The 26,617-nt window shown below is 41.3% G+C and overlaps 2 protein-coding genes across 2 annotated transcripts in view; both read right to left on the bottom strand.

Annotated features, from left to right (window-relative positions):
* Positions 1–629: 629 nt before the first annotated feature.
* On the bottom strand, positions 630–1,571 carry LOC124282835. The gene has a single exon (XM_046718874.1). It carries the CDS (start codon positions 1,569–1,571, stop codon positions 630–632), a length of 942 nt encoding a protein of 313 aa, XP_046574830.1.
* Positions 1,490–26,617, bottom strand: part of LOC124282817 (protein CLEC16A-like) — a 48,652-nt gene continuing 23,524 nt past the window's right edge. The window contains exons 19-23 of the mRNA XM_046718851.1: positions 9,099–9,219; positions 5,572–5,614; positions 4,788–4,899; positions 3,889–4,168; positions 1,490–1,745 (exon numbers count right to left, since the gene is read on the bottom strand). Coding sequence (XP_046574807.1) covers positions 1,633–1,745; positions 3,889–4,168; positions 4,788–4,899; positions 5,572–5,614; positions 9,099–9,219 — 669 coding nt within the window. The 3' untranslated portion in view covers positions 1,490–1,632. The remainder of the gene's footprint in view (positions 1,746–3,888; positions 4,169–4,787; positions 4,900–5,571; positions 5,615–9,098; positions 9,220–26,617) is intronic.

The raw sequence follows: 26,617 nt of genomic DNA, 5'->3' as shown, positions 1-26,617 counted from the left end.
CCCATCCCCAAGATACATGTACAATGTAAACCTGTAGCCATCATCCTGATACAGCCCTAGAGATTAATGAAGAAAGGCTAAGATCACTCTCCATCCCTTCCTACTGGTGCAACTTTGAAGGAAAAATTGCTTTGATACACAGACAGAAGAAGAAAGGGTCCAGTAAACTAACAGAAGCAGAAAGGGTTCAGTAAACTAACAGAAGGAGAAAGGTTTCAGTAAACTACCAGAAGGAGAAAGGCTTCAGTAAACTACCAGAAGGAGAAAGGCTTCAGTAAACTAACAGAAGGAGAAAGGCTTCAGTAAACTAACAGAAGGAGAAAGGCTTCAGTAAACTACCAGAAGGAGAAAGGCTTCAGTAAACTAACAGAAGGAGAAAGGGTTCAGTAAACTAACAGAAGGAGAAAGGCTTCAGTAAACTAACAGAAGGATTAAGGCTTCAGTAAACTAAAAGGAGAAAGGCTTCAGTAAATTAACAGAAGAAGAAAGGCTTCAATAAACTAACAGAAGGAGAAAGGCTTCAGTAAACTAACAGAAGGAGAAGGCTTCAGTAAACTAACAGAAGGAGAAAGGCTTCAGTACATCCTGCAAAGAAAACTTAAGTAAAGTATGGTCTGCTCCTGGTTCAATCAGCCAGACTCATCTTCAGGTTCTACAATCTGTTCTCCCGAATAGCTGTAGTGTTCTGACACCATCTGAGCAAGTTTAGCTAGTTGCTCTGATGTCGAGGCAGTCCTCGGCCTTGACTGTGCCATGGTTGTTGAGGCTTCACTCTGGATACCCGAGTCACTCACACTAACACTACTGTCCTCATTAGAGTCTGATGATATTTTGGAGTCACACGACCGAGTGTCTTGTGGCAGAGCTTCATCATTGGAGTCTGCCTGAACAGTGTCTTTGTCGCTGCTGGAACTCATCTCCACAACATGGTGGATAGTTTGTTGGTCTGCAGGTGGAACCAGTATTGGTGAATCCACAGCTGCAACGCTTACCATGTCTGCAATTCCCTGCTGAGGAAGAAGAGAGAGAGTTGGTGCCTCTGCTGGCCTCAAAGACTTGGGGGACTGTCCTGAGTGACTACGTGAGCGTTCATATGCCTCAGGGCTGTCATCTGATGATGATCCACTCTTTGGTCTGGAGGAAGAGGAGGATACAGGAATTGGGTTGCTCTTGCTGTGAGGCCTATCAGTAACAATTGTTAAACTTGTCTGTTTCACTTTTGCTTTGAATGTCTGAGGGCCAGAAAGTCTCCGACTCTCCTTCTTTATAGATACAGAAGCTTCTTTGACCCTGCGAGGACTGTGGCTATGACTTCTATGTCTGTCATGCTTGTTATGGTCTAAACGCAATGATTTGGCCCGGCTGTCAAGGGAGCCACTCCTGTGCTTGCTCTTCACAGACAGATCCTCCATGGGAATCTCCTGCACTTGAGGGTTGATCTTGGGCCCCGATGAGGATCTCTGTGCTGCCTTGCCAGTGCTGGGTCTGCGTCCACTGTCTTGATTGAGAGACTGGAAGGCTGTGGCTGAGGTGGCCTCCTCTGCTTCTTCCACCTCATCTCGATTGGACATTCGGTTCTTTGCAGGTACACTGGGCACTGTTCCTTGTTTGCCACCACGGATCTTCTTTGGCTCACCAGCTGCTGATGTCCGTTGTTTGGGTCGAGCACCCTGACTCCCTCCTGAGAGGACTTTGGCTTTTTGTCTGTTCACCCTCCTTGACTGCTCTAACAGGATGACTCCGACCTGCAACACACAACACACATATACTTCCACATGAATACTTTCTCCTTGGCATAAACAGTGCAAATGGTACAGAGTAATGAAATATAGCAATGTCATCATATATTGGAATATCAACAAACTGATACAAATTTGTGATTATTGATACTAAATTACTAATTCACTGCCAGAAAAAGGTTTACATTTATTAAGATCATTATGGCTAAGATAATGAGAAGGGATCAGCCAAGGTTCACTTTTACCATAAAAACATTAAATGCAGATCTACATGTGTAGATGCACTGAACAATTATTTTTTACATGAATTGTGACATGAATATCATCACATCATGATACATTTGATTAAAAATATCGATATTATAATTCCCAATGGATGACACCTCTAATTTCATATTTCCACATTACAATATATCAAGTGTACTTGTTAACACATCACTCCATGATATTATATCAAAATGACAGCAGCCTGCAAACAAGTGCAGAAGTGAGCACAGCTCACATACCCCTGCTTCCCACTTTGGGACATGGATATGACTGATATTGATATATATAATGTGACAAGGATCAGCAGCTCACAAGACTTTCCCCTTGACTCTACTAAACTTTATATACATGTTAGATAATTGTTTTGCCATGTACTGATTACAGTAATAATTTATGGAAACATTACTTTTTTGTGTTTTCCGTGGAAACCTGACATACAATTGAACTTGTTGCACACAATGAAGTGGACGTAGATGAAGATTGTTATTTTTTAGCACATGGCATATCTGTGGGTCATGATTAACTTGTGTATTAAGTTTGGTGAACCTAGCATGTATAGTTTCGATGATATGCTGTGGCCAGGTAACCATCAAACACATTTAGCACCAAGTGATGTTTCCATGGAAACAACAACAAAACAAATTCTGAAAAACTTTAAAATAGCAAAAGGCACATCAATGGGTAATGATTAACATGTGTGTGAAGTTTGGTGAACCTAGCATGTAAACTTTAAGAGATATGATCCGGACAAAAACCACCAAACACATTTGGCACTAAGTCGTGTTTCCATGGTAACAGCAAAAAAACAAAATTCTGAAAAAAACCTTTAAAATAGCAAAAGGCACATGAATAGGTAATGATTAACATGTGTGTGAAGTTTGGTGAACCTAGCATGTAAACTTTAGGAGATATGCTCCGGACAAAACCATCAAACACATTTGGTACCAAGTCGTGTTTCCATGGAAACAGCAATAAAACAAAATTCTGAAAAAAAAAAAAAATAGCAAAAGGCCCACCAATGGGTAATGATTAACATGTGTGTGAAGTTTGGTGAACCTAGCATGTAAACTTTAAGAGATATGCTCCGGACAAAGTTTCGGGACGGACGGACGGACAGAATGAACGCTATATGAACGGTTTATAATCAAATTGGGGTAGACAAGTGCTACATTCATAAGCAGCATCCCAACTTATCACACACATTATGGCAACATACACCAAGTTACTGCCTCTGACCACTAGATCCTGATAACTGTAAGTATTATCTACTAATAATTTGCTAACAATTTGCCATTCAGAAATTGATTAACAATCACACTGCTGGAAGTGAATGTCAGAAAAGATTTGCTCATTTTTATGATGCCTTTGATGCTATCCTTACATCTGTACATTTGTTGGGAATGTCAAGTATGTAAGCAGTTTGTTCAGCCATCAACACTTCATGCACTATCAGTACAGAAACCTCCCAAATTGTTGTCATCACCAAGTCCCTAGTGACATGCATCCTCTCTGAAGAACAAGCATATCAGCAATGCCATCTGATAGTCCCTTATCACATCCTGGCCCCTGCTGATGTCAAGATCAGGTTGGCAGCGTGCGAAATTTACGCTGGTCCTGTGGTCCCTGGCTAGTAAAAATGAATCAGGACCACTAAATTATAAGTTTGCAGTGGTCCTGGTAAATTTTGTATTGACAGTTAAGTAAATCTATGAATGTTATCTTGGACCACTGAAGTACAAACAGGACCACTAATTATTGTTCACTCACTGGTCCTGTGGTCTAGTGGAAAATTTTGAAAGGTTTCTTTCCCTGGTTGGGTGCATAAATTTATGTGTGCAGCAGTGAATCCTTGAAGTGTTTGTGGATCTCCAGTCAAGCCTACCTGGAATAGGTCCTGATCTGGTGAAGCTACCCGGTGACCCTGACCGAACAGCTTGACCAGTGATGTCCAGGAGCAGCTCAATAGTCTGCATCTTCTGCTGTCTAGCCTTGAGGCGGCCCTTGATGAGGCGCTGCTTTGCTGCCATACATCGGATGTGGTCATCGAAGATGAACCTGGCTGACAGGAGAGGGTGAGAACGGGCATGGATGGATGATGATGGTTTGTGGACGACCACATGGAGAGACCGACTGTCATCCTTGTCACCCGTCACTTCGATGTCCTGGAACAGAATGCGAATTTGTATTCATTTTTAAAAACTTTTGTTATAATGGAAATATATCATGTTAGGTTATTTGAATCCTTCACTATGAAAAACTGACTGTCCAGTTTGAAGTTCATTTTCTTATTTCTGCACAAGCAAATGGAGGAACTACAGCAACATGCATTCAAATCAGATATCTGACAAAACACCACATCTTCCCAACCTGCTGGCATTAACTGGAAGTAATTATAAGTGTGAATGGATGAGCAATGTCCCAGCCCACCTGCAGGAATGCCACAAATCCCACAATGCCCCAGCCCAAAAACACCCTACAGTACCCACCTGCAGGAATGCCACAAATCTCACAATGCCCCAGCCCAGAAACACCCTACAGTACCCACCTGCAGGAATGCCACAAATCTCACAATGCCCCAGCCCAGAAACACCCTACAGTACCCACCTGCAGGAATGCCACAAATCTCACAATGCCCCAGCCCAGAAACACCCTACAGTACCCACCTGCAGGAATGCCACAAATCTCACAATGCCCCAGCCCAGAAACACCCTACAGTACCCACCTGCAGGAATGCCACAAATCTCACAATGCCCCAGCCCAGAAACACCCTACAGTACCCACCTGCAGGAATGCCACAAATCTCACAATGCCCCAGCCCAGCCTCTTGTTATCAGGTTCCACGAGGATCAGCTGTAGCGGGTCAATCACCAGGAACCGACGCTCTTGTTTACGACTGAAACATCCCACAAATCAATGTCTGCATGGAATGACAGTGAGGATTTATTTAACTCCATCCAACAAAGTTCCTAGGTCTAATTTACGTATTGTGAAAAATATGATTAACTAGAAGGAGCATGGTCTTGGTCTCAGTAGGGTTTAACACTGGATTCATAGGTGCATTCGGAGGATACAAGTAGAAAATTTGAACAGTGTTGCTAAACTGCATCAGACAGTTAACACATTCAGTACACATCTCCATGACTAAAACTAATAAACCCTTCCTTAAAGATGTGACCACTGCAACACTGTATAAGTGTAATGGAAGATCCATATTGACTGAGTTTAGTTTTACGGGGCACTCAGCAATATTACAGCTGTAAGGAGGCAGTCTGTAAATAATCGAGTCTGGACCAGAAAATCCAGTGATCAACAGCATGAGCTTCAGTCTACGCAATTGGGATACGATGACATGTGTCAACCAAGTCAGCGAGTCTGACCACCTGATACCGTTAGTCGCCTGTTACGACAAGCATGGGTTTCTGAATATCAATTACAAAATCTGGGCTACTAGATGAGTCTCCACAATAATCATATTGTTGGAGACATGAAAAAAGACATTGATCAATTTACGAAAACCACAAACGCTGATAAGATCCTACTATGAATGAAAAACCTCGCTACCTACCTGTCTCGGGTCATGACAGTGCAAGCTATCAGATCGCTGTTGTCTGCAAACAAAATATAGTTGTCACCTTACTGAAGCAACAAACTTCAAAGTGTCGTAACAGTGTTTGAAATTAAGGTAGGTCCTGGCATCTTTGAAGTATAGTGCCTAAACAAGCAGGGATTGAGCTTAACAATGAACGTCTGCTAGCCTGAATAATGATAAACGCCTTAGGTCCTCAAGATGCTGGTGAGTGCCAGCAGGATAGTGCTAACTTTCAATACTGACCTGGGGACCCTCTGTTATATTTACAGGATATGACAATAACCTCTTATTTGTATGCTTAATTTCAATGCTGACTGATGTTGATTTCTAACATGGAATAAACTATATGGATGTGCCTCACACTAAACCACCATGGAGAGTGAGGATGACCTTAAACCACTGTGTATAAGGATATAATCATATTAAACCACTGTGAATAATGATACAATCACATTAAACCACTGTACATAATGACACAATCATATTAAACCACTGTGCATGACACAATCATATCAAACCACTGTGTATAAGGATATAATCATACCACTGTGCATAATGACACAATCACATTAAACCACTGTGCACAATGACACAATCACATTAAACCACTGTACATAATGACACAATCATATTAAACCACTGTGCATGACACAATCATATTAAACCACTGTGCATAATGACACAATCATATTAAACCACTGTGCACAATGACACAATCATATTAAACCACTGTGCATAATGACACAATCACATTAAACCACTGTGCATAATGACACAATCATATTAAACCACTGTGCATGACACAATCATATTAAATGCATAATGACAATCATATTAAACCACTGTGCATAATGACACAATCACATTAAACCACTGTGCATAATGACACAATCACATTAAACCACTGTGCATAATGATACAATCATATTAAACCACTGTGCATAATGACACAATCATATTAAACCACTGTGCATAATGACACAATCATATTAAACCCTGTGCATAATGACACAATCATATTAAATTGCTAGCCCGTGATACAATCACAAAATTGTTTAGTGTAGCTGTGACATTCTATCAGGTATATCATAAGTAATATTTAGATCTATCAATCATTCAAATGAATTAGTAATATGATTTTCCCACATACAAATACATGACTACAAAGCTGGTCATATTGAATAATAATAATATTCAGCATTGAGGTATTTGGAGGGACACCTTTCCACTGAATATGTTTCCACACAAACTCCAACCACATGTCACACAGACTTGACTGAATCAATAATAAACCAGTTCCCAACAATGTACTTTTCAAACAATAATGCAATATGTTTCCTCTGTTCTATTACATTGGGTACAAACTATATTACATTGTTTCATTTAATCATTTAACCTAAAATCTACACAGATATTCATTCACTAAGGATATTCCCACTGTAATTAACTGATGAAATGGCGAAAATGGCGAAAGCGTGAATGTGATTTTTCTCTCACAGGCACAGTGAATGCAGCCCATGCTGTCTTTGCTATCAGATTATTTACATCAACATGCAGAAAACATCATCTATATCTTGACTCAAATCAAACACTTCAGCTCCCAATATATCCCAGGTATGTATCCCTATGCAGGTACTTCTAGCGTATTGCAATACAATGTAAGTCACAGTTCTGTTCAAACAGTATGTCACATTAGTCCAACTTCGATCAATTACGATCAAACCACTACTGACATTATCCTGATAACTGGAACATATTAACAATGATAAAAATTCTTAGAATATTACCTCTAACATTTGACTACCTTTTTTCCAGTGGGCAGATGTTTTTTAGCAATAGAGGGGTGTATTTGTAGCTTGAGTTTTGGAACATTATAACAAAAATATTAATTCTTACAACATTACTTCAAACACTTGGTAAAGGCCCACCCATCCTTCCCCAGAAATACAACAGCACCTTAGGAAATATATTATGGTTTCCTGTGCTTCTGCTAGGAAAGAAAACTCCAGCAGAAAGCTTGGAGGACCACAACATAAAACCATGGACTTTAAGAATTATATTCAAGCTAAACCAGTGGATTCAGAAATAAATTCAGGAAAAACGCAATAAAGTGTTTTTCTGCCTTTAGTGTAATGACAATGATTTATGGAGCTGATCATACCCTGAATATACCATATGTGGACATGATGGTAATGTACGTATTCGGAAATGTTATCTTCTGTTTCTTCAGATTGGAACATCAGCTACAAACGAAGCCAGGACTTATTTATATGTATATCAAACAATCAGCAGGACGAGAGATCTACACAAGCCTGCAAGCCTACATCACTGCTGGGCAGTACTGCTATGTGTTATTTCTATTCTGGTTATTATGGTTTTCTTGGCTAATTTGTGACCTTGAAACAGGAACATCATGAATAATTCAGGAACTGTATGTGCATACAGTAAACTGGTTATGCAAATGACAAAATAGACAATATGAATATAATTAGTGTTAACAATATTGTTTTCCCTGAAACTAATCTCTATGTATTTCCAAGAAATCACTGTGGAGGACAGAGCCCATGATCAGTGTGATCTGAATCATACACAGATAATGCTGATCAAGCAGATTGTTGCTTCTTTCCTTATTTATATCATCATCCATGAGGCATCACACAATGTGTCCTCACAGGACAGGGCTGGAGGGGCTGGATCCACAGCAGGGGATGTTATCAGTACAAACACTTCTAACCTAGCAATAACACCACACTTTCAGTTTTAGAATTCCTGGAAAACTAGCTTACATAAGGAACATATATATATATAAGGGCAGAGGTGACGGACTGGATGAGTCCATGTGATTCAAACTTTCAAACTGTGTGTCTGTTTACAAATAAAATAGGTTCAGCCCGTCATATGGTAGATTTAGATAAGGTCGTCAAAAGGAAATGAAGGATAAATGTGAAAGGACAGCTCCTTTGAGGACTGCATTGCTGAATCTGTTTTGACTCAATGCTTTTCTCATATTCAAGAAGTTTTAAACATGTTATTTTAATATGTTGGATATACAAAGGTACAGAAAGACACCAACGTGTAAAATTTAGAAAGCATAATTTAATTAACATTTATACAAGCACTGTTGCCAACATAATTCTTCCTGTATGTCTTGAGTCTACTCTACTACCATGATTACCTAAAGCTTTATCACCTATACTATGGACATAAATATAATATTGACAAACTTTATGTATAACAACCTTTTCTATTTTGTGAATGCGATATTTTTCGATACAGATTCTTGTAAATAAGTTGTTATCCAAAAAGTTTGTCAATATTGCACTTCCCAACTTTTAAAATGCCACTCAAAAGAGTTTCATAAATATATTTTTTAATTTCTCAACATTCAACAACATCAGTTGTCAAGAGAGTAGTGTATCAGACAATGGTTTACTATGCTCTCCATTTACTGTGACAGACAGTGTCGTTAAATACACAAGCCCCTTCTCAGGTGTTTGACTCACTGAGGTCCAGCTTGTCCCCGACTTTAACACAGCGGTCCTCATTGGTTAGCGGCAGCTGAGTCTCTGGTTGGTCCATTAGCATCAAGGACAGAGCTCGCACCACAAAGAATACACGGATGGCCTGAAACAAAAACGGATATCCTTAGGATGTGCATGCCTTGCAGTAGTTACTCACTGTTACTAACGTATATACCCTATAATATACTCGGGGTGGGGTAAGGGGGTAGTGGGGTAGGAGGGTAGTGTTGGTAGGGTGGGTAGTGGAGCAAGTCAAGGGATAGTTGTGGAGGGAAGGAGCAGGAGGAAGCATGGCTAGAGAGTAGTGGGTGAAAGCGGATGGGATTTTTGAAAAGACTAATATTTAGTCACTGAAATATTTGTTCATTGCTTTAACACTTGCCAACACTTCTGCATTTCAGGACATTCAACATTTCCAAAAACAAATTTATCTGTTTTTGTAACACAGGTTTTTTAATTTTCGTTTTTTTCCCCAAAACTTTCAAAATGCCTAGACTCACTGCTTTATGATAGATGTAACATCACTTTGTATGACAAGCTTCTAATGTACTGTATACAAACAACTCACGGCATTTTGATGGGTTCATATTCTAGGGCTGTTCTCAGCCAAAATCCTTTTCAAATTTGTATAAACTTCACTCAAACCAAACATGAAAATATCCCAACAGAAACATATAACAAAAATCTGGAGTTGCAGGTGATTTGATGCAAAGTTTCAACTTAACATCAAGTTTCATTTGCATGAGCAGTCTATGCAGAAACTCCATACTATCTATAACTAAGACTGTTCCCAAGCTGGGATAGAGCCTCATGTGCAGATCAACTGTAAGATTCTCAAGCATACTGTGGGCCTATGAAATAATAGAAGCACAATTAACTTGTGGACTCCACAAATCAATTGCCCTTTACTGGAAATGTGAGATAACACCATGAAGGGCGACTTTCAAAGATTTCCACCTTATCACAACTACTCAACACTTCCAGCACTATGATATCAATTATCTGCACAATCACCACCTCAGCATACACAATGAATACATGTAAAACTAACATCATTTCAGTTTTTAACAGTCATGTTTTCAGACTACTATTACACCAAGAAACAATAATTCATGTAATTAATCATTCCTTCACAACAGTGTAAAGTCAAAAAGAAATTCCATGTGAAAACATTACAAGGTATTTTTGTGCAGTGCAGCTTGCATGTGTGACCTGGCAACCCAGTATATCGACAGCTAGGTATACAGTCCCTGGCGGAGGATTTCTCAGAAATAGGCTACAGCCCCACCACCAGCACAACTCAACACAGATGAGATCATTTGGCATTCCCGGGAAACCCAAACAGAAAGTAGGTCTACCAGAACAGCTGTCCTTGAAAGGTTGTTGCTCTGATTACATCTGATAGCTGACAACAGGGCCATTTTGTTTACCGGTAATCTCACAGTAGATTTACTCCTTCCTTTGATTATTTGTCCAAGCTAATATATTATCACTATGAATTAATGTTACACATGCACTACATAATTAGAGTGATTCTGATTTCAAGTCTTAGTTTTTCACAAACCTGTTTCAACACAGAGATCATATCTGCTTAATTTCTCCTTCAATCATGATTCACTAAGAAAAGGACATTTCAAAGTTACATGAAGAAAGGGACTAATCACTGTGGAGCATACCTCTGTATTTGATGTTGTTTTCTTTGATCAACATTCAGGAGATAAATAACAGATAAACATTCTGAATGTCTTAAACGGTTGCATATTTGACAAATAAACTGGTGTATATGTGCATATCCTTGTTACAAATGGAAATGTTTACTTTTATTGAGCTAGAAATGAAGTGACTTCATGGCATCAACATTCAGATAGTAAAGGAAACAAACCAGCGAGTTTGTTTCGACACAGGAATATCTCCTTAAACGCAAGTCTTCTTAAAGAGGTTGTCAGATTCACATGACTTTAAAAACACAGGTCAGAAAATACCTGAAGACATAAGTAAAATTTCTACGTGTTTTCTTTACTGCAAACCCACATTTTCAGCACATAAAACAAATGTGAATGTCAAACTGTCAGGCCAATTAGACTTCCTAAATTTGCATTGTCCTGAAGCCAACATATTCATTGATCCCAGGAACAAGATATATGTATCTATATATCTGTCTATATCTATATCTGTATCCATACAACAGTTTTTGTCTTGTCTTGTCTTGTCGTGCAGAAGTTTGAGATTATTGCCCTTATGTACACTGAGACCACTAAGACATTTGTGCCCTGACTGAAAAGGGGACCTCCTTCACATGCTAGTATTAGTACCAGTTGGTCTGAGATCACTCGGATACTCATGCCCTGGCTGACAAGGGGACCTCCTTCACATGCTAGTATTAGTACCAGTTGGTCTGAGATCACTCGGATACTCATGCCTGACTGACAAGGGACCTCCTTCACATGCTAGTATTAGTACCAGTTGGTCTGAGATCACTCGGACACTCATGCCTGACTGACAAGGGGACCTCCTTCACATGCTAGTATTAGTACCAGTTGGTCTGAGATCACTCGGATACTCATGCCCTGGCTGACAAGGGGACCTCCTTCACATGCTAGTATTAGTACCAGTTGGTCTGAGATCACTCGGACACTCATGCCTGACTGACAAGGGGACCTCCTTCACATGCTAGTATTAGTACCAGTTGGTCTGAGATCACTCGGACACATGCCTGACTGACAAGGGGACCTCCTTCACATGCTAGTATTAGTACCAGTTGGTCTGAGATCACTCGGACACTCATGCCTGACTGACAAGGGGACCTCCTTCACATGCTAGGATTAGTACCAGTTGGTCTGAGATCACTCGGACACTCATGCCCTGGCTGACAAGGGGACCTCCTTCACATGCTAGTATTAGTACCAGTTGGTCTGAGATCACTTTCGGACACTCATGCCTGACTGACAAGGGGACCTCCTTCACATGCTAGTATTAGTACCAGTTGGTCTGAGATCTTTCGGACACTCATGCCTGACTGACAAGGGGACCTCCTTCACATGCTAGTATTAGTACCAGTTGGTCTGAGATCACTCGGACACTCATGCCCTGGCTGACAAGGGGACCTCCTTCACATGCTAGTATTAGTACCAGTTGGTCTGAGATCACTCGGACACTCATGCCCTGGCTGACAAGGGGACCTCCTTCACATGCTAGTATTAGTACCAGTTGGTCTGAGATCACTCGGACACTCATGCCCTGACTGACAAGGGGACCTCCTTCACATGCTAGTATTAGTACCAGTTGGTCTGAGATCACTCGGACACTCATGCCCTGGCTGACAAGGGGACCTCCTTCACATGCTAGTATTAGTACCAGTTGGTCTGAGATCACTCAGACACTCATGCCCTGGCTGACAAGGGGACCTCCTTCACATGCTAGTATTAGTACCAGTTGGTCTGAGATCACTCGGACACTCATGCCCTGGCTGACAAAGGGGACCTCCTTCACATGCTAGTATTAGTACCAGTTGGTCTGAGATCACTCGGACACTCATGCCCTGGCTGACAAGGGACCTCCTTCACATGCTAGTATTAGTACCAGTTGGTCTGAGATCACTCGGACACTCATGCCTGACTGACAAGGGGACCTCCTTCACATGCTAGTATTAGTACCAGTTGGTCTGAGATCACTCGGACACTCATGCCCTGACTGACAAGGGGACCTCCTTCACATGCTAGTATTAGTACCAGTTGGACTGAGATCACTCAGACACTCATGCCTGACTGACAAGGGACCTCCTTCACATGGTAGTATTAGTACCAGTTGGTCTGAGATCACTCAGACACTCATGCCTGACTGACAAGGGACCTCCTTCACATGGTAGCATCAGTACCAGTTGGTCTTGAGCCAGATGACACAGGATATGCTGACACAGCAAAACATTTCTATGCCGATGTTATCTCCATTTGCAAATGCACATGATCAACTTTCATAGCAGGTATTGTCACTAAGTCATGCATCAGCTTTCATACCACAGTATGACAACCATCTTTTTATTATAGTGTCGTTCTCTTTTCTACACATTGACGGGCATGTCAACTGATCCGGCTTCATGTAACAGGCCTCCTTAGACAAATAACTGAAGCCAAGTTGATAAAAATATATCATTAGTCATTATTTTCTCCAAACCAGACTAAGAGCGCAAAACTGTTATACATTTATCTACAGGCATCTCAGACAAAAGTTCTGATGTATAACGACCAGAACTTGGTTGGACGGGCAAGTGGGAGGAGTTTATGTCGCTGTGAACAATATTCCTGCTGTACAATAATGTGGGAAGGAAGCCTGAAGTGATGCAGGTCTATAACATGTACTGCCTAGATGAAAACACGTACAGTATGGAGCTGACAAGCATAATAATAATAGTTCTCTGACACCCCAAGGTATTACCATGCTGCACAATGAACCTAGATGACTGGGCCTGCCATGACCCTCCTCACATCCTCCTCAGTTAGCTATGGTTGTGAAGTTACTAACAGAGCTTCATTATTTGAACAGGTTTATATTTTCCTAAAAACACATTTAATGTGAAATAATTTGAACAACATTACAATGTATAAAATCTGTCATTTTCAACATGGGTACAATGTGTGAAGCCCATTTCTTGTGGCCCCTGACGTTGCTGAATTATAGCTAAAAGGGCGTAAAACTAAACTCACTCACTCACTCCATATAATCATTAAAGTAAACAACATATTTCCAGTCAATGACAAGCATTATATGATGTAATTATATTTTGAAATATGGACTCTGCAGAACAGGGAGGAAAAAGCCACTCTGGGTACAGCAATAGGCACTGACACTATGACAATGCATTGTGGGTGAGAGATGTGGAGGATGTGCCCACTTCAGTTGTCCAGGCCTTCCCAAAGAATACACTGAATTTGTAGGACCATTCAGCAAGAATAGGTTTGATGGAATGAGTAGTGAGATCCACTAGAACACTCCACTTATATAGTGACTGACACATGTGTTGTGTTGTAAACAGCATATTGACTCACATAGGGCCAATAAGTAGCTCAGGACACTTGGCGAGACCTTAGTACTCCCGGTGACAAACAATGTTTCATACCATGGTTGTCAGTAGACACTCAGGAACCGATAATCCTTGTAGGAATACCAAAATTTCCGATCTAACCCAAATTAGCCATATATTATGACTGTCAGCAGCTGTGACAGCCAAGCATGAGTGTACACTTGGTCCGCTCTCATATTTGTGGTAGCGTGGTCCTGTGCACAGAGCTCAGGTCACGAATCAGTTGAAGTTAAGCAACGTCGAGCTCGGACAAAACTTGTAAATTGCTGTTGTTTAAAAATACTTAGTCTAATGTTTGCCTGTTAACTGCTCAGTGCTGACTAAATACCTGACCTGCCTTACCTTGTTTTTGTCGTTTTGAAACAATCATAGTTGATGTCTTGATTAATGTTCCAAACTGAAGTTGACTCCCTAAAACATGTCCATGACACCAGGGAGTCATGATGATTTGTAAATTTTTATGCCCAGGGCAAACACTGAGCTTAGTACCGGAAGTAGAGCCTCGCGAGACTTACAGGCCCTATTGAGCTGGTCAGATGCTCCATCCACTAGACCATGTTTGCTGCCGGAAGTAGCGCCTGGCGAGTCTTACAGGCCCTGTTGAGCTGGTCAGATGCTCCATCCACTAGACCATGTTTGCTGCGAAGAAGCTACCGCCATAAAGACTTACAGGCCCTATTGAGCTGGTCAGATGCTCCATCCACTAGACCATGTTTGCTGCCGGAAGTAGCGCCTCGCAAGACTTACAGGCCCTGTTGAGCTGGTCAGATGCTCCATCCACTAGACCATGTTTGCTGCCGGAAGTAGCGCCTCGCGAGACTTACAGGCCCTATAGAGCTGGTCAGATGCTCCATCCACTAGACCATGTTTGCTGCGGAAGTAGCCTCGCCATGAGACTTACAGGCCCTATAGAGCTGGTCAGATGCTCCATCCACTAGACCATGTTTGCTGCGAGGAAGTAGCCTTGAAGACTTACAGGCACTATTGAGCTGGTCAGATGCTCCATCCACTAGACCATGTTTGCTGCGACAGGCCCTATCGCTGGAGCCTTACAGGCCCTATAGAGACTGGTCAGATGCTCCATCCACTAGACCATGTTTGCTGCCGAAGAGTAAGCCTGCATAGAACTTACAGGCCCTATTGAGCTGGTCAGATGCTCCATCCACTAGACCATGTTTGCTGCGGAAGTAGCCTCATGAGAACTTACAGGCCCTATAGAGCTGGTCAGATGCTCCATCCACTAGACCATGTTTGCTGCGGAAGTAAGCAGCCTGGCGAGTCTTACAGGGCCCTATAGAGCTGGTCAGATGCTCCATCCACTAGACCATGTTTGCTGCGGAAGTAGCCTCGCCAAGACTTACAGGCCCTATTGAGCTGGTCAGATGCTCCATCCACTAGACCATGTTTGCTGCGGAGTAGTGGCGCCTCGGCCGAGACTTACAGGCCCTATAGAGTTGGTCAGATGCTCCATCCACTAGACCATGTTTGCTGCGAGTAGCTGGTCAGATGCTCCATCCACTAGAGTCTTACAGGCCCTATTGAGCTGGTCAGATGCTCCATCCACTAGACCATGTTTGCTGCGAGAAGTAAGCCTCCTGAGAGTCTTACAGGCCCTATAGAGCTGGTCAGATGCTCCATCCACTAGACCATGTTTGCTGCGAGGAAGTAGCGCCTGGCGGAGTCTTACAGGCCCTATTGAGCTGGTCAGATGCTCCATCCACTAGACCATGTTTGCTGCGAGTAAGCGCCTCGGCAAGACTTACAGGCCCTATTGAGCTGGTCAGATGCTCCATCCACTAGACCATGTTTGCTGCGGAAGTAGGCGCCTGTGAACTTACAGGCCCTATAGAGCTGGTCAGATGCTCCATCCACTAGACCATGTTTGCTGCCGGAAGTAGCGCCTCCACGAGTCTTACAGGCCCTATTGAGCTGGTCAGATGCTCCATCCACTAGACCATGTTTGCTGCCGAAGTAAGCGCCCTTGAGTCTTACAGGCCCTATAGAGCTGGTCAGATGCTCCATCCACTAGACCATGTTTGCTGCGGAAGTAGCCTGCCATAAGACTTACAGGCCCTATTGAGCTGGTCAGATGCTCCATCCACTAGACCATGTTTGCTGCGGAAGGAAGTAGCCTTGAGACTTACAGGCCCTATAGAGCTGGTCAGATGCTCCATCCACTAGAACATGTTTGCTGCCGGAAGTATCGCCTCACGAGTCTTACAGGCCCTATAGAGCTGGTCAGATGCTCCATCCACTAGACCATGTTTGCTGCCGGAAGTAGCGCCTGGCGAGTCTTACAGGCCCTATTGAGCTGGTCAGATGCTCCATCCACTAGACCATGTTTGCTGCCAGAAGTAGCGCCTCGCTGAGACTTACAGGCCCTATTGAGCTGGTCAGATGCTCCATCCACTAGACCATGTTTGCTGCGGAGTGGCGCCTCCGAGACTTACAGGCCCTATAGAGCTGGTCAGATGCTCCATCCACTAGACCATGTTTGCTGCCGGAAGTAGAGCCTCGCGAGACTTACAGGCCCTATAGAGCTGGTCAGATGCTCCATCCACTAGACCATGTTTGCTGCCCAGGCTTCCTCAATATTGGTTCAAATTGAGCAACAGTGGTATTTAATTAAATGGTAAGTCAGACTACTGTAAAACTAATAGTTGAAGTGTTGAAACATTCCAACTAACAGGTTTACTTTTAAATCAATTATGTATTATTGTTGAACTTGAAGATACCACAGTGTTAGGGTACTGGCAAAACTGACACAGGTTATGAACTTTTGTACTGAAGGATATGAACACTTTGTGTCCGGAAGTGATGGCTGTGGATAGGAAATATCTTGTCAAGAAAATAGTAAGATGTCATTTGTCACTGATTTTTATCGGAGGTGATCCCTGGAAAATAGCCTGTCCTCTCTTTTGCAAGTCACTCATATCACTGGAATTGAAGCTGAATAGAACAAAATGATATAAAAAATATTCATATAGATTTCCATTTACAAAGTTAAATTCTCTCGGAATTGCTAGACAGTTGAAAATACATATCAAACTTTCATGATTCTCAGACTAGAAAACTGGCTTTGTCAAACTGTCGTTATTTGAATGATTATTGAATCTGTTGAAATTTTGATTGTCATGAATATATTTGGAACTAAATATGACAAATGCAAGTACAAAATTGTCCTTTAAAGAACAAACATATGAACCTGAAGTGCAATGCTATTGATGCTAAAATGCAAACTCAACATTAACTTGTAAATCTGAGAAAAGACTTAATGAGAACGGTGTATTTTCTTGCCAGTGTCATTGGTCAACGTCATATGTACGCTGTCAGCCTTACTTCAGACTTCTGTGTAAATACAATGAACATATATTAGCAGGCGTTGAGTAGCAGATTAAGGCCATGTTATTGCACACTAGGAAGTTGTAAGTGGCCTATAGTGTTGGTGAGTGCTTGCGGAAGCAGAGATGCCAACCCTGAATCAAATGAAAGCGCAGTCATGCCTTGCTAAAAGCAATTCCCGAGCCCTGAAGGTGCGAGTTGGGGGTGAGCGTGAGAGGGGGTCGGGCCCCTTTTGACGGTGGGGGTCTGGGGGACCTCCCCTATGAAAATCTTTAGATTTAGCCTGGAAATATTTATATAGATATTTGTATTTTCTAAAAAACGGAGTGTGGATTTTGTATTTGAAAATCGGAGTAACTCCTCCAAAATCGGAGTGGTTGGCATCTCTGCGGAAGGTTCATGACAAACCTAACAGCCTCTTGTTTCTTTTATTATCCTTTCAAGGGACCGTTCATAATAAATGGCCTGGGGGGAGGGGGGTGGAGGGAGAGAGACGATGATTTTTTATGGAGAAGCATGTACAATGTGAATTACCCCCCCCCCTAAAATTTACAAATGTACAAAGTAAGTGACCCCGTCCAGCATGTCATGTACAAAATCAATGACCCCCCCCTCTACCTACCAATATTTTTTAAGCACAATTTTAAAATATTATTACATTACCAAAATTGCTGACCCCCTAGGAACATGTGTACAAAATTGACAACCCCCTACCTCATCAGAACAAAATGGGTGAACCAACCCCAACCCAACACACACACCCACCCACCCCCTTAAAAAAAAATCATCACCACCCCTAGTCATAAATTATGAACGGTCCCTAATCACCATGACACGACAATCTTTCATTGTTCTTTTGGCCAGAGGAAGGTCTGTGTCCAAAAAATTCTTTTAAAAAGATGGCTTTAAAGGAGGATAAAACATTGTTATTATCATATAACAACTGAAGACTAAACTCAATGACTAAACTAAACTTATGTCAAGTACAATTATAGTACTGTCAGAAATAGAAAAAATCTGTTTTTAGGCTCTTACTCTGTAACCCTAAATTTTACACAACTGCAAATAGCATATGTCGAAATAACCCACTTCGGCCTAACTTGATATTCAGTGGGATGCGTAATAGAATATCCAGAAAAGCATGTTTACTCGTAAAATCGGGCAAAACTTACGAAATATGACTGACTGACTGAGTATGGTTTTACGCCGCTTTTAGCAATATTCCAGCAACATCAAGGCAGGGGACACCAGAAATGGGCTTCACACATAGTACCCATGTGGGGATTCGAACCCGGGTCTTCGGCGTGACGAGCCAACGCTTTAACCGCTAGGGTGCCCCTACGAAATACGAATAGCTGCTGAAAACAATAGATCAGACTATAGATGGCAATTAGGTCGCTCAGCCAGGTATGGCGATGGACCGTCAACTCACCTGGCGTTAAATGCATGTGCTGCCTACAGGCGTCCAAGGGGTCATCTCAAAGATATATTGTGTTTTTTCATGTGTGTTGACTATGCCTCATCTATTGATTAACAGCTTAAGTGTCTTTCTTTCATAAAGTTTATGTTGAGATATGTAAAAGAGTTTGATACCTGATAACAATAGAAACGCATCGTATTAAATGTCTCAAAATATATAGGTGGCATGACCACCCGATTGCGAAGATCGACAGGACTGGATATTATTTGTAAATTGTTATGACATGCCGTGTACTTCCCCAGTATAATTGCCCTTAAGGATTATCGTATCTTAGCTGATATGTCTATCCCCAAGCCCAACCCCAACGATCATCTGCGACACCCGTCCAGGTTTTGCTTTTGAGACGAACCCTCCTATCTGTTTCTTTCTATAGTGACAGTGAGACTCCATGGTAGCTACATCCTTAATAGTTTCAGCATGAAAGTTATTATTTTTTACGCCAGCTATCGTTTATAATGAAGCTACGTCTAATTTCAAATTGGTCACTTAAAAAGTGTCCTTTATAATACAATATCGTCGCACACTAATTTGCATACAGCCATGGTCTGTTCCAAAAAATTTGTTCGCATTGCTCATTTCTGCACTTATCTCTCCTAAGTAAAGTCCTTTTTCTACGTTTCTTGTGTCCCGACCATTAAGACTATAGTTAGGCCGAACTTAGTTTAAGAGATATTTCACACTTGCACATATCAACTACATAAATTGTAGAGATAAATGAGAAAATACAGTTTTTTCTATTTCCGACAGTACTATAGTGCTGGATATCGCTCACAACATGCAGATAAATAATTGGAGCTTAGTAATAGAGCGTCCGCCTGGAGAGCGGAAAGTCGTGGGTTCGATCCCCGACCGCGTCATACCAAAAGACTTTGAAACATGCTACTTGTTGGACCCTGCCTGGCGCTCAGCATTAATGGGTACAACAAAGACTGGTCGGCTCGGAGTCAGTATAATGTGTCTGAGTGGGGTATTCATGCTTCACTGTGGCATAGTATCTCAGTGGGCTAGCACTATAAAACCAGCTTAAGTCTGGGCTAGTACAAGCAGCTGCACATACACACACACACACACACACACACACACAGAGGCATGCACGTCGTCATATGAGCGAAATATTCTCAAGCACGACGTTAAACCCAATTTCACCTCACCTCACAAAACTCATTTGGGCAATAACAGCACACTGTCATAACACAAAGCGAAAACAAAGGACAATGCTACTATAAAGACAACCGAGGACTCTTTCTGCTGAAACGGGCATGCCAGTATTGTTTTACATTGCAGTTTTACGAGTCAGGAAACTGCACCAGTTGTTTATGTCTTGATTTAACAAACATAACAATAAGAAACATACTTTCTTAAGTTTAATTTGATGTTTCATTTTTTAAGCACTATACAGAATTGTACAATAAAATTCTTATGGTGTTATGGATATATCAAATGTGAGAATGTGTGATACCTTTCACTTACCTTAGAGTGAGTGAGTATGGTTTTACGCCGCTTTTAGCAATATTCCTGCAATATCACGGCGGGGGACACCAGAAATGGGCTTCACACAATGTGCCCATGTGGGGATTCGAACCCGGGTCCTCGGCATGACGAGTTTCATTGTGCAGCTAGCAATATTCTAACAATATCATGACACTGGTCTTCATTAGCAGACATGGGCATTGTAACCCATATGTGGAATCACATTTATCTACTAGGCTATCCTGGGGGTTCCCTAGCTTATCATGTTTGTTACCTGGTTCTGCAGGTGTACTTGTCATGCATGTTACCTGATACAGGTGTACTTGTCATGTTTGTTACCTGGTACCAGGTAATGAACATGACAAGTACACCTGCTGTACCAGGTAGCAAACATGACAAGTACACCTGTATCAGGTAACATGCATGACAAGTACACCTGCTGTACCAGGTAACAAACATGACAAGTACACCTGTATCAGGTAACATGCATGACAAGTACAGCTGCTGTACCAGGTAATGAACATGACAAGTACACCTGCTGTACCAGGTAACGGACATGACAAGTATATCTGCACCTGCTGTACCAGGTAACAAACATGACAAGTACACCTGTACCAGGTAACGGACATGACAAGTATATCTGCTGTACCAGGTAGCGAACATGACAAGTACACCTGCTGTACCAGGTAATGGACATGACAAGTACACCTGCTGTACCAGGTAACGGACATGACAAGTACACCTGTATCAGGTAACATGCATGACAAGTACACCTGCTGTACCAGGTAACAAACATGACAAGTACACCTGTGTCAGGTAACATGCATGACAAGTACACCTGCAGAACCAGGTAATGAACATGACAAGTACACCTGCTGTACCAGGTAACGGACATGACAAGTACATCTGCTGTACCAGGTAGCAAACATGACAAGTACACCTGCTGTACCAGGTAATGGACATGACAAGTACACCTGCTGTACCAGGTAACGGACATGACAAGTACACCTGCTGTACCAGGTAACTTACATGACAAGACCATTGTGTATTTCATAGCTTTCGGCCGTGGGAGCCGTGCCAATTAACACTTATCAGAGGGGTACACAAAGTCCGCAGTCTAGTACCAGTTGTCCGACTTCCATTTTTGTGGAAGCCGCGGTGGCTGAGTGGTCTAGGCATCTGACTTTGTGTGCTGGCGATTAGGTGCCTGACTCTGAGGGTGTGGGTTCGAATCCCGGATGGGACTCAACCCCCAAAAAGTACAAGAATCTTTACTTTACTGTGAAAGTGTAATCCCAAATATAACATATGTTACATTTGAACACTTTCTAAAATGGCATTGTGTATTTAGTAGCTTTCGACCGTGGGAGCCATGCCAATTAACACTTATCAGAGGGGTACACATAGTCCGCAGTCTAGACTACCAGTTGTCCGACTTCCATTTTTGTGGAAGCCGCGGTGGCTGAGCGGTCTAGGCGTCTGACTTTATGTGTTGGCGATTAGGTGCCTGACTCTGAGGGTGTGGGTTCGAATCCCGCATGGGACTCAACCCAAAAAAGTACAAGAATCTGTACTTTACTGAGAAAGTGTAATCCCAAACATAACATATGTTCTGCAGCGTTGGTCTTCCACTTCACACACGACATACGTCGGGGCACAGTATTATCATAACACGAAAGGAATGCAAGAAGGGAAAGAAAATAATCTTACATGATTTGAAAGAGAGAATCATAATTACACTGCTTTTGACCAGCAAAAATTCTACAACATTACAAAAATGTAATTTTCTGAATAAAATTGATATTTTATACTTATCCTGACTCATGCTATTTGCTTGTCTTCTTCTTCTTGAGAACACAGTGGAACACTTGTATCTCCCAATTGAAGTTCCCTTCAATGTAAAATCACTAATTAGTACTCACCACGAGTAATCTGTCCCCTCAAAAGCGCGGGAACGAGGGCGCCACCTCCTGCCATGTGCCTCACTCTCTCCTCCTATAGCGAGCCCAACACTTGAATTTTCAGGGAAATCCAAAGTGTTATGTGGGGAGGACGGGAGGGCTTACCTCATGAGTCAGGATAAGTATAAAATATCAATTTTATTCAGAAAATTACATATTTTTCCTTATCCTGACTCATGCTATTTTGCTTGTAGAATCCGACGGAAACGGAGGTGGGAATACAGAATACTTTGGATTTAGATAATTAGTGATTTGATAACTGTAATAACTGTAATAACCCCTATGGGAACTTCATAAAGGCACTGAATTGATGAATTCTTGCTGCTAACTTATCAGCTGCCATATATGGGTTATTACAATATAAATATTATGATAAAAGTATATACAACATGAATACTATGCTTAAGACGAAATAGACTTAAGCTTGACAATATGATAGCATAAACTTCATAGAGTTTGTAAGCTAATATACTTTTATGATATAACTATAGTACTGAGCTTAAGATATGATTAAACTTAAGCTAAAAAATATAATAGCAACAAACTCCGTAGAGTTTGTTAGCTAATATACTTTTATGATATAAACATAGTACTGAGCTTAAGATATGATTAAACTTAAGCTACATATATAATAGCAAAAACCCAGTAGAGTTTGTTAGCTAATATACTTTTATGATATAACCATAGTACTGAGCTTAAGATATGATTAAACTTAAGCTACATATATAATAGCAAAAACTCAGTAGAGTTTGTTAGCTAATATACTTTTATGATATAACCATAGTACTGAGCTTAAGATATGATTAAACTTAAGCTACATATATAATAGCAAAAACTCAGTAGAGTTTGTAAGCTAATATACTTTTATGATATAACCATAATACTGAGCTTAAGATATGAATAACTTAAGCTATATATATAATAGCAAAACTCCGTAGAGTTTGTTAGCTAATATATTTTTATGATAGGAGTATAGTACTGTGCTTAAAGGTCACATGCAACGTAAAACACAACTTTGCAGATTCTGATACCTTTAGGTATGGACATACCGAAACAAATCGTCAAAAATGCAAATTCAACTTATAAAGTTGAAAAATAACGCGATGAAAAAAACCGCGCGAAATCGGAGTTCAAACGATTCACTAATTTTCCCCCGACTTTTCTGGGGAAAGCGGGTTTCAACAGCTGAATAAGCTCATAGCATGTGCGCAAGTAAATAGGTTTTTGCGCAGCTTGGAAGCCGGGTTGTCGGGTGAATACTCGGTGAAGGCTTTGGTGTGAGCTATTTTTCTAATGTTTTGTTGATATCTCACAGGCGCGAGCTTTTTATATGTTATGACAGTAAATTAACTGTTTATATTTCATTTGTCTATTTCACCACACGTTCTTCTTACCGAGACACTTTCTCAGTTCTTTACTTAAAAGCAATGTCATTATTTAGCGTTGACAGAATTTCTAACTGTGATATAGATATGTCGTTGTCACAGACAAAACTCAATGTCTTGTTTTATTGACACCTGTGTGTCTGCCTGCCTGTCTGCTAATGACAATATTCAATACACAGCTGCTATCACTGACCACATGCAATTTGAACTTAACACCAATCAGGCTATACACCATAAACAAAATGCATTGATTTATGGCCCGAGTTCGGTCTCTGTCACATTATGTAATTACACAGACAGGCAGGTGTGATACTTGAACACATGACATGTTATGATGTCTGTTGATTGCAAAATGTTATACACAAAAAATGAGCATGTATTTACAAAACCCAACATCTCTCTCTCTCTCTCTATATATATACACACAATTAGCCGTGAAGGCATCTGCAAATGAACCAGCCACTACACTTGAGTGCACACCCACCCGCTCTGACTGGGTTCGGTATCCCGGCTGCTTCGTTTCTTGGGAAGTAAACCGAAGTACACAATTTTGCACTTTCGATTTGCGATTGTACGCTTATAATTTTGTTTATATATTTTTTCATAACCAGCAATGTATATTATATGTCATGAATAAGTGATAATTGTGTTTTAATTATGTTTGATTTTTTGGTTGCATGTGACCTTTAAGATATAATTAACTTAAGCTACATATATAATAGCAAAACCTCCGTAGAGTTTGTTAGCTAATACATTTATAATGTAACCATAATACTGAGCTTAAGATATGATTAAACTTAAGCTAAATATATAATAGCAAACTCCGTAGAGTTGTTAGCTAATATATTGTATGATATAACAACCATAGTACTGAGCTTAAGATAATAAAAGAACTTAAGCAAAATATATATAGCATGTAGCTATTTAGTACTGTTATAAGATAAGTAGAAATCTGTAAGATTGACTTATCTTCTCCGAGGAACTGTCAACTGTTGAGCGAGGACCATGGGACCGAATTGGTGGATACCTGAGACGTCCTTGGTGATATCTCTCAGATAGTGGTTGGCAAACACCATATCGGATCTCCAGAAACAACCCTCCATTATGGTATTCAAAGAGCAGTTGCCGTGTAGAGCAAGTGTTGATGCTAGCGCTCTAATTTCATGAGGATTAGATGCTCTTGGAGGGTCGAGTCCTGCAGCCTTGTAGGCACGTAGTATGACAGTTCTGATCCAAATGGAGATAGTAGTACGTGAGACTTCAGTCTGCGTAGCTGTTGATAGAGGAATAAATAATCTCTTGAATTTTGCCCTCCTCTGTTTGGATCGGTGGAGATATATTTTCAGTGCTCTTAATGGGCATAGTGATAGATCCATCGTATCATGAGGTCCAAGTATAGATGAGAGAGCTGGGACGTGGAATAATCTGTCTGGTTGACCTGGCAATTGGTTCTTGGCGATAAAATCCCAGCGTAGTCCCAGATGCATTATGTTATGAATATCATCAAAGCGTGTTCTCTCGTAATCCAATGCGTGAATCTCTGACATCCTGGCAGCCGTAGCTAGAGATAACAGGAACAAGGTTTTCTGAGTCAGAGATTCAAACGATGTAGATTCTAACGGTTCATAAGCCTCACTTGTGAGGTGTTGGAGCACTATATTCAGATCCCAAGCTGGCGCGTGAAACTTCCGTTTTGATCCTCCAATCGGAATGCTTTCGTAGCAAGGCGAGAGTAAACTCTGGGGTCTTGGTTAACTTGGCCCGTTCTCATAGTTATGACAGAGCTTATTGCTGCAAGATAAGTGGACAAAGTTGAGCCTTTAGATTCTTAGTCTGGACGTAGATAACATAAGTAGTCAGCCACTTGAGGATGAGTAGCATATCTAGCTGTAAATCCTTTCTTTGCAGCATAATTGACAAAACTGTGCCATTTGTCATCGTATAAGTTCTTGAGTTGAGTTACGAGGGCAAAGCGTGACTGCTTTTGCCGCCCTGGCTGAATAACCTCTCTTATTCAGACACGCCTTGATACAATCCATGCATTGAAGTTGGAATATTTCTGGTGTGCTTGTTTGGTGTGCGGATGTATTAACAGATTCGAGCACTCTGGAAGTTGCAGTAGTATTGGTTGTCCGCTGGAGTAGAGCGCGATTGAATGACTGATTTTGAGTAAGTTGGGAAACCACGTTGAGTCCTTCGCTGGCCAGTAGGGTGACTGCCATCGTTGAACTTTATCAAAATCTGAGATGTCTCTAATCTCATGAGCAGCTCATGAAGGTTCGTTTAACTGACTGTAATGATTTTGAGTAAGACTTGAATGGGACTATATCGACCTCGCTGGTTGGCGGGAACAAGGCATTTTGATTCTGTATAGCGCACTTGAGTCCTTCCATTAGATATGCTTATCCGATGTTTGAGCGTTAATGTAGGTGAGCAACCATGCTGGGTGACTGCCATCGCTGAACTTTATGTAAAATCGCCTGACTGCCGCGAACATCGTTGATGCCCTTGATGTAGGTAGTTGACCTCTCGCACCAATGCTTCCTGTACTTGACAGGGCATTGGTGCTGCAGGTCCTTCCATAAGTACTATCTGACGGTAAGTGCTGCAGCTCCTTCCATAAGTACTATCTGACGGTAAGTGCTGCAGGTCCTTCCATAAGTACTATCTGACAGTAAGTGCTACAGCAGAACCTTAGTTATGATTATCATTATTTAACATTTTGTAGCAAAACCTACAATTAAAATAACACAGAGGGTAAAATAAAAGAGTATTTTTCGAATTAC

Source organism: Haliotis rubra, unplaced genomic scaffold, assembly GCF_003918875.1.
Source record: "Haliotis rubra isolate DU_JTF1 unplaced genomic scaffold, ASM391887v1 Scf304, whole genome shotgun sequence".
Classification (NCBI taxonomy): Eukaryota; Metazoa; Mollusca; class Gastropoda; order Lepetellida; family Haliotidae; genus Haliotis; species Haliotis rubra.
Note: the sequence above shows the minus strand (reverse complement) of the source record. Positions and strands in the feature narration are given on the sequence as shown.

What these genes read in the sequence shown, in the direction of transcription:
- LOC124282835 (XM_046718874.1), bottom strand. Translation starts at nt 1,571, where the DNA reads ATGTCCAATCGAGATGAGGTGGAAGAAGCAGAGGAGGCCACCTCAGCC.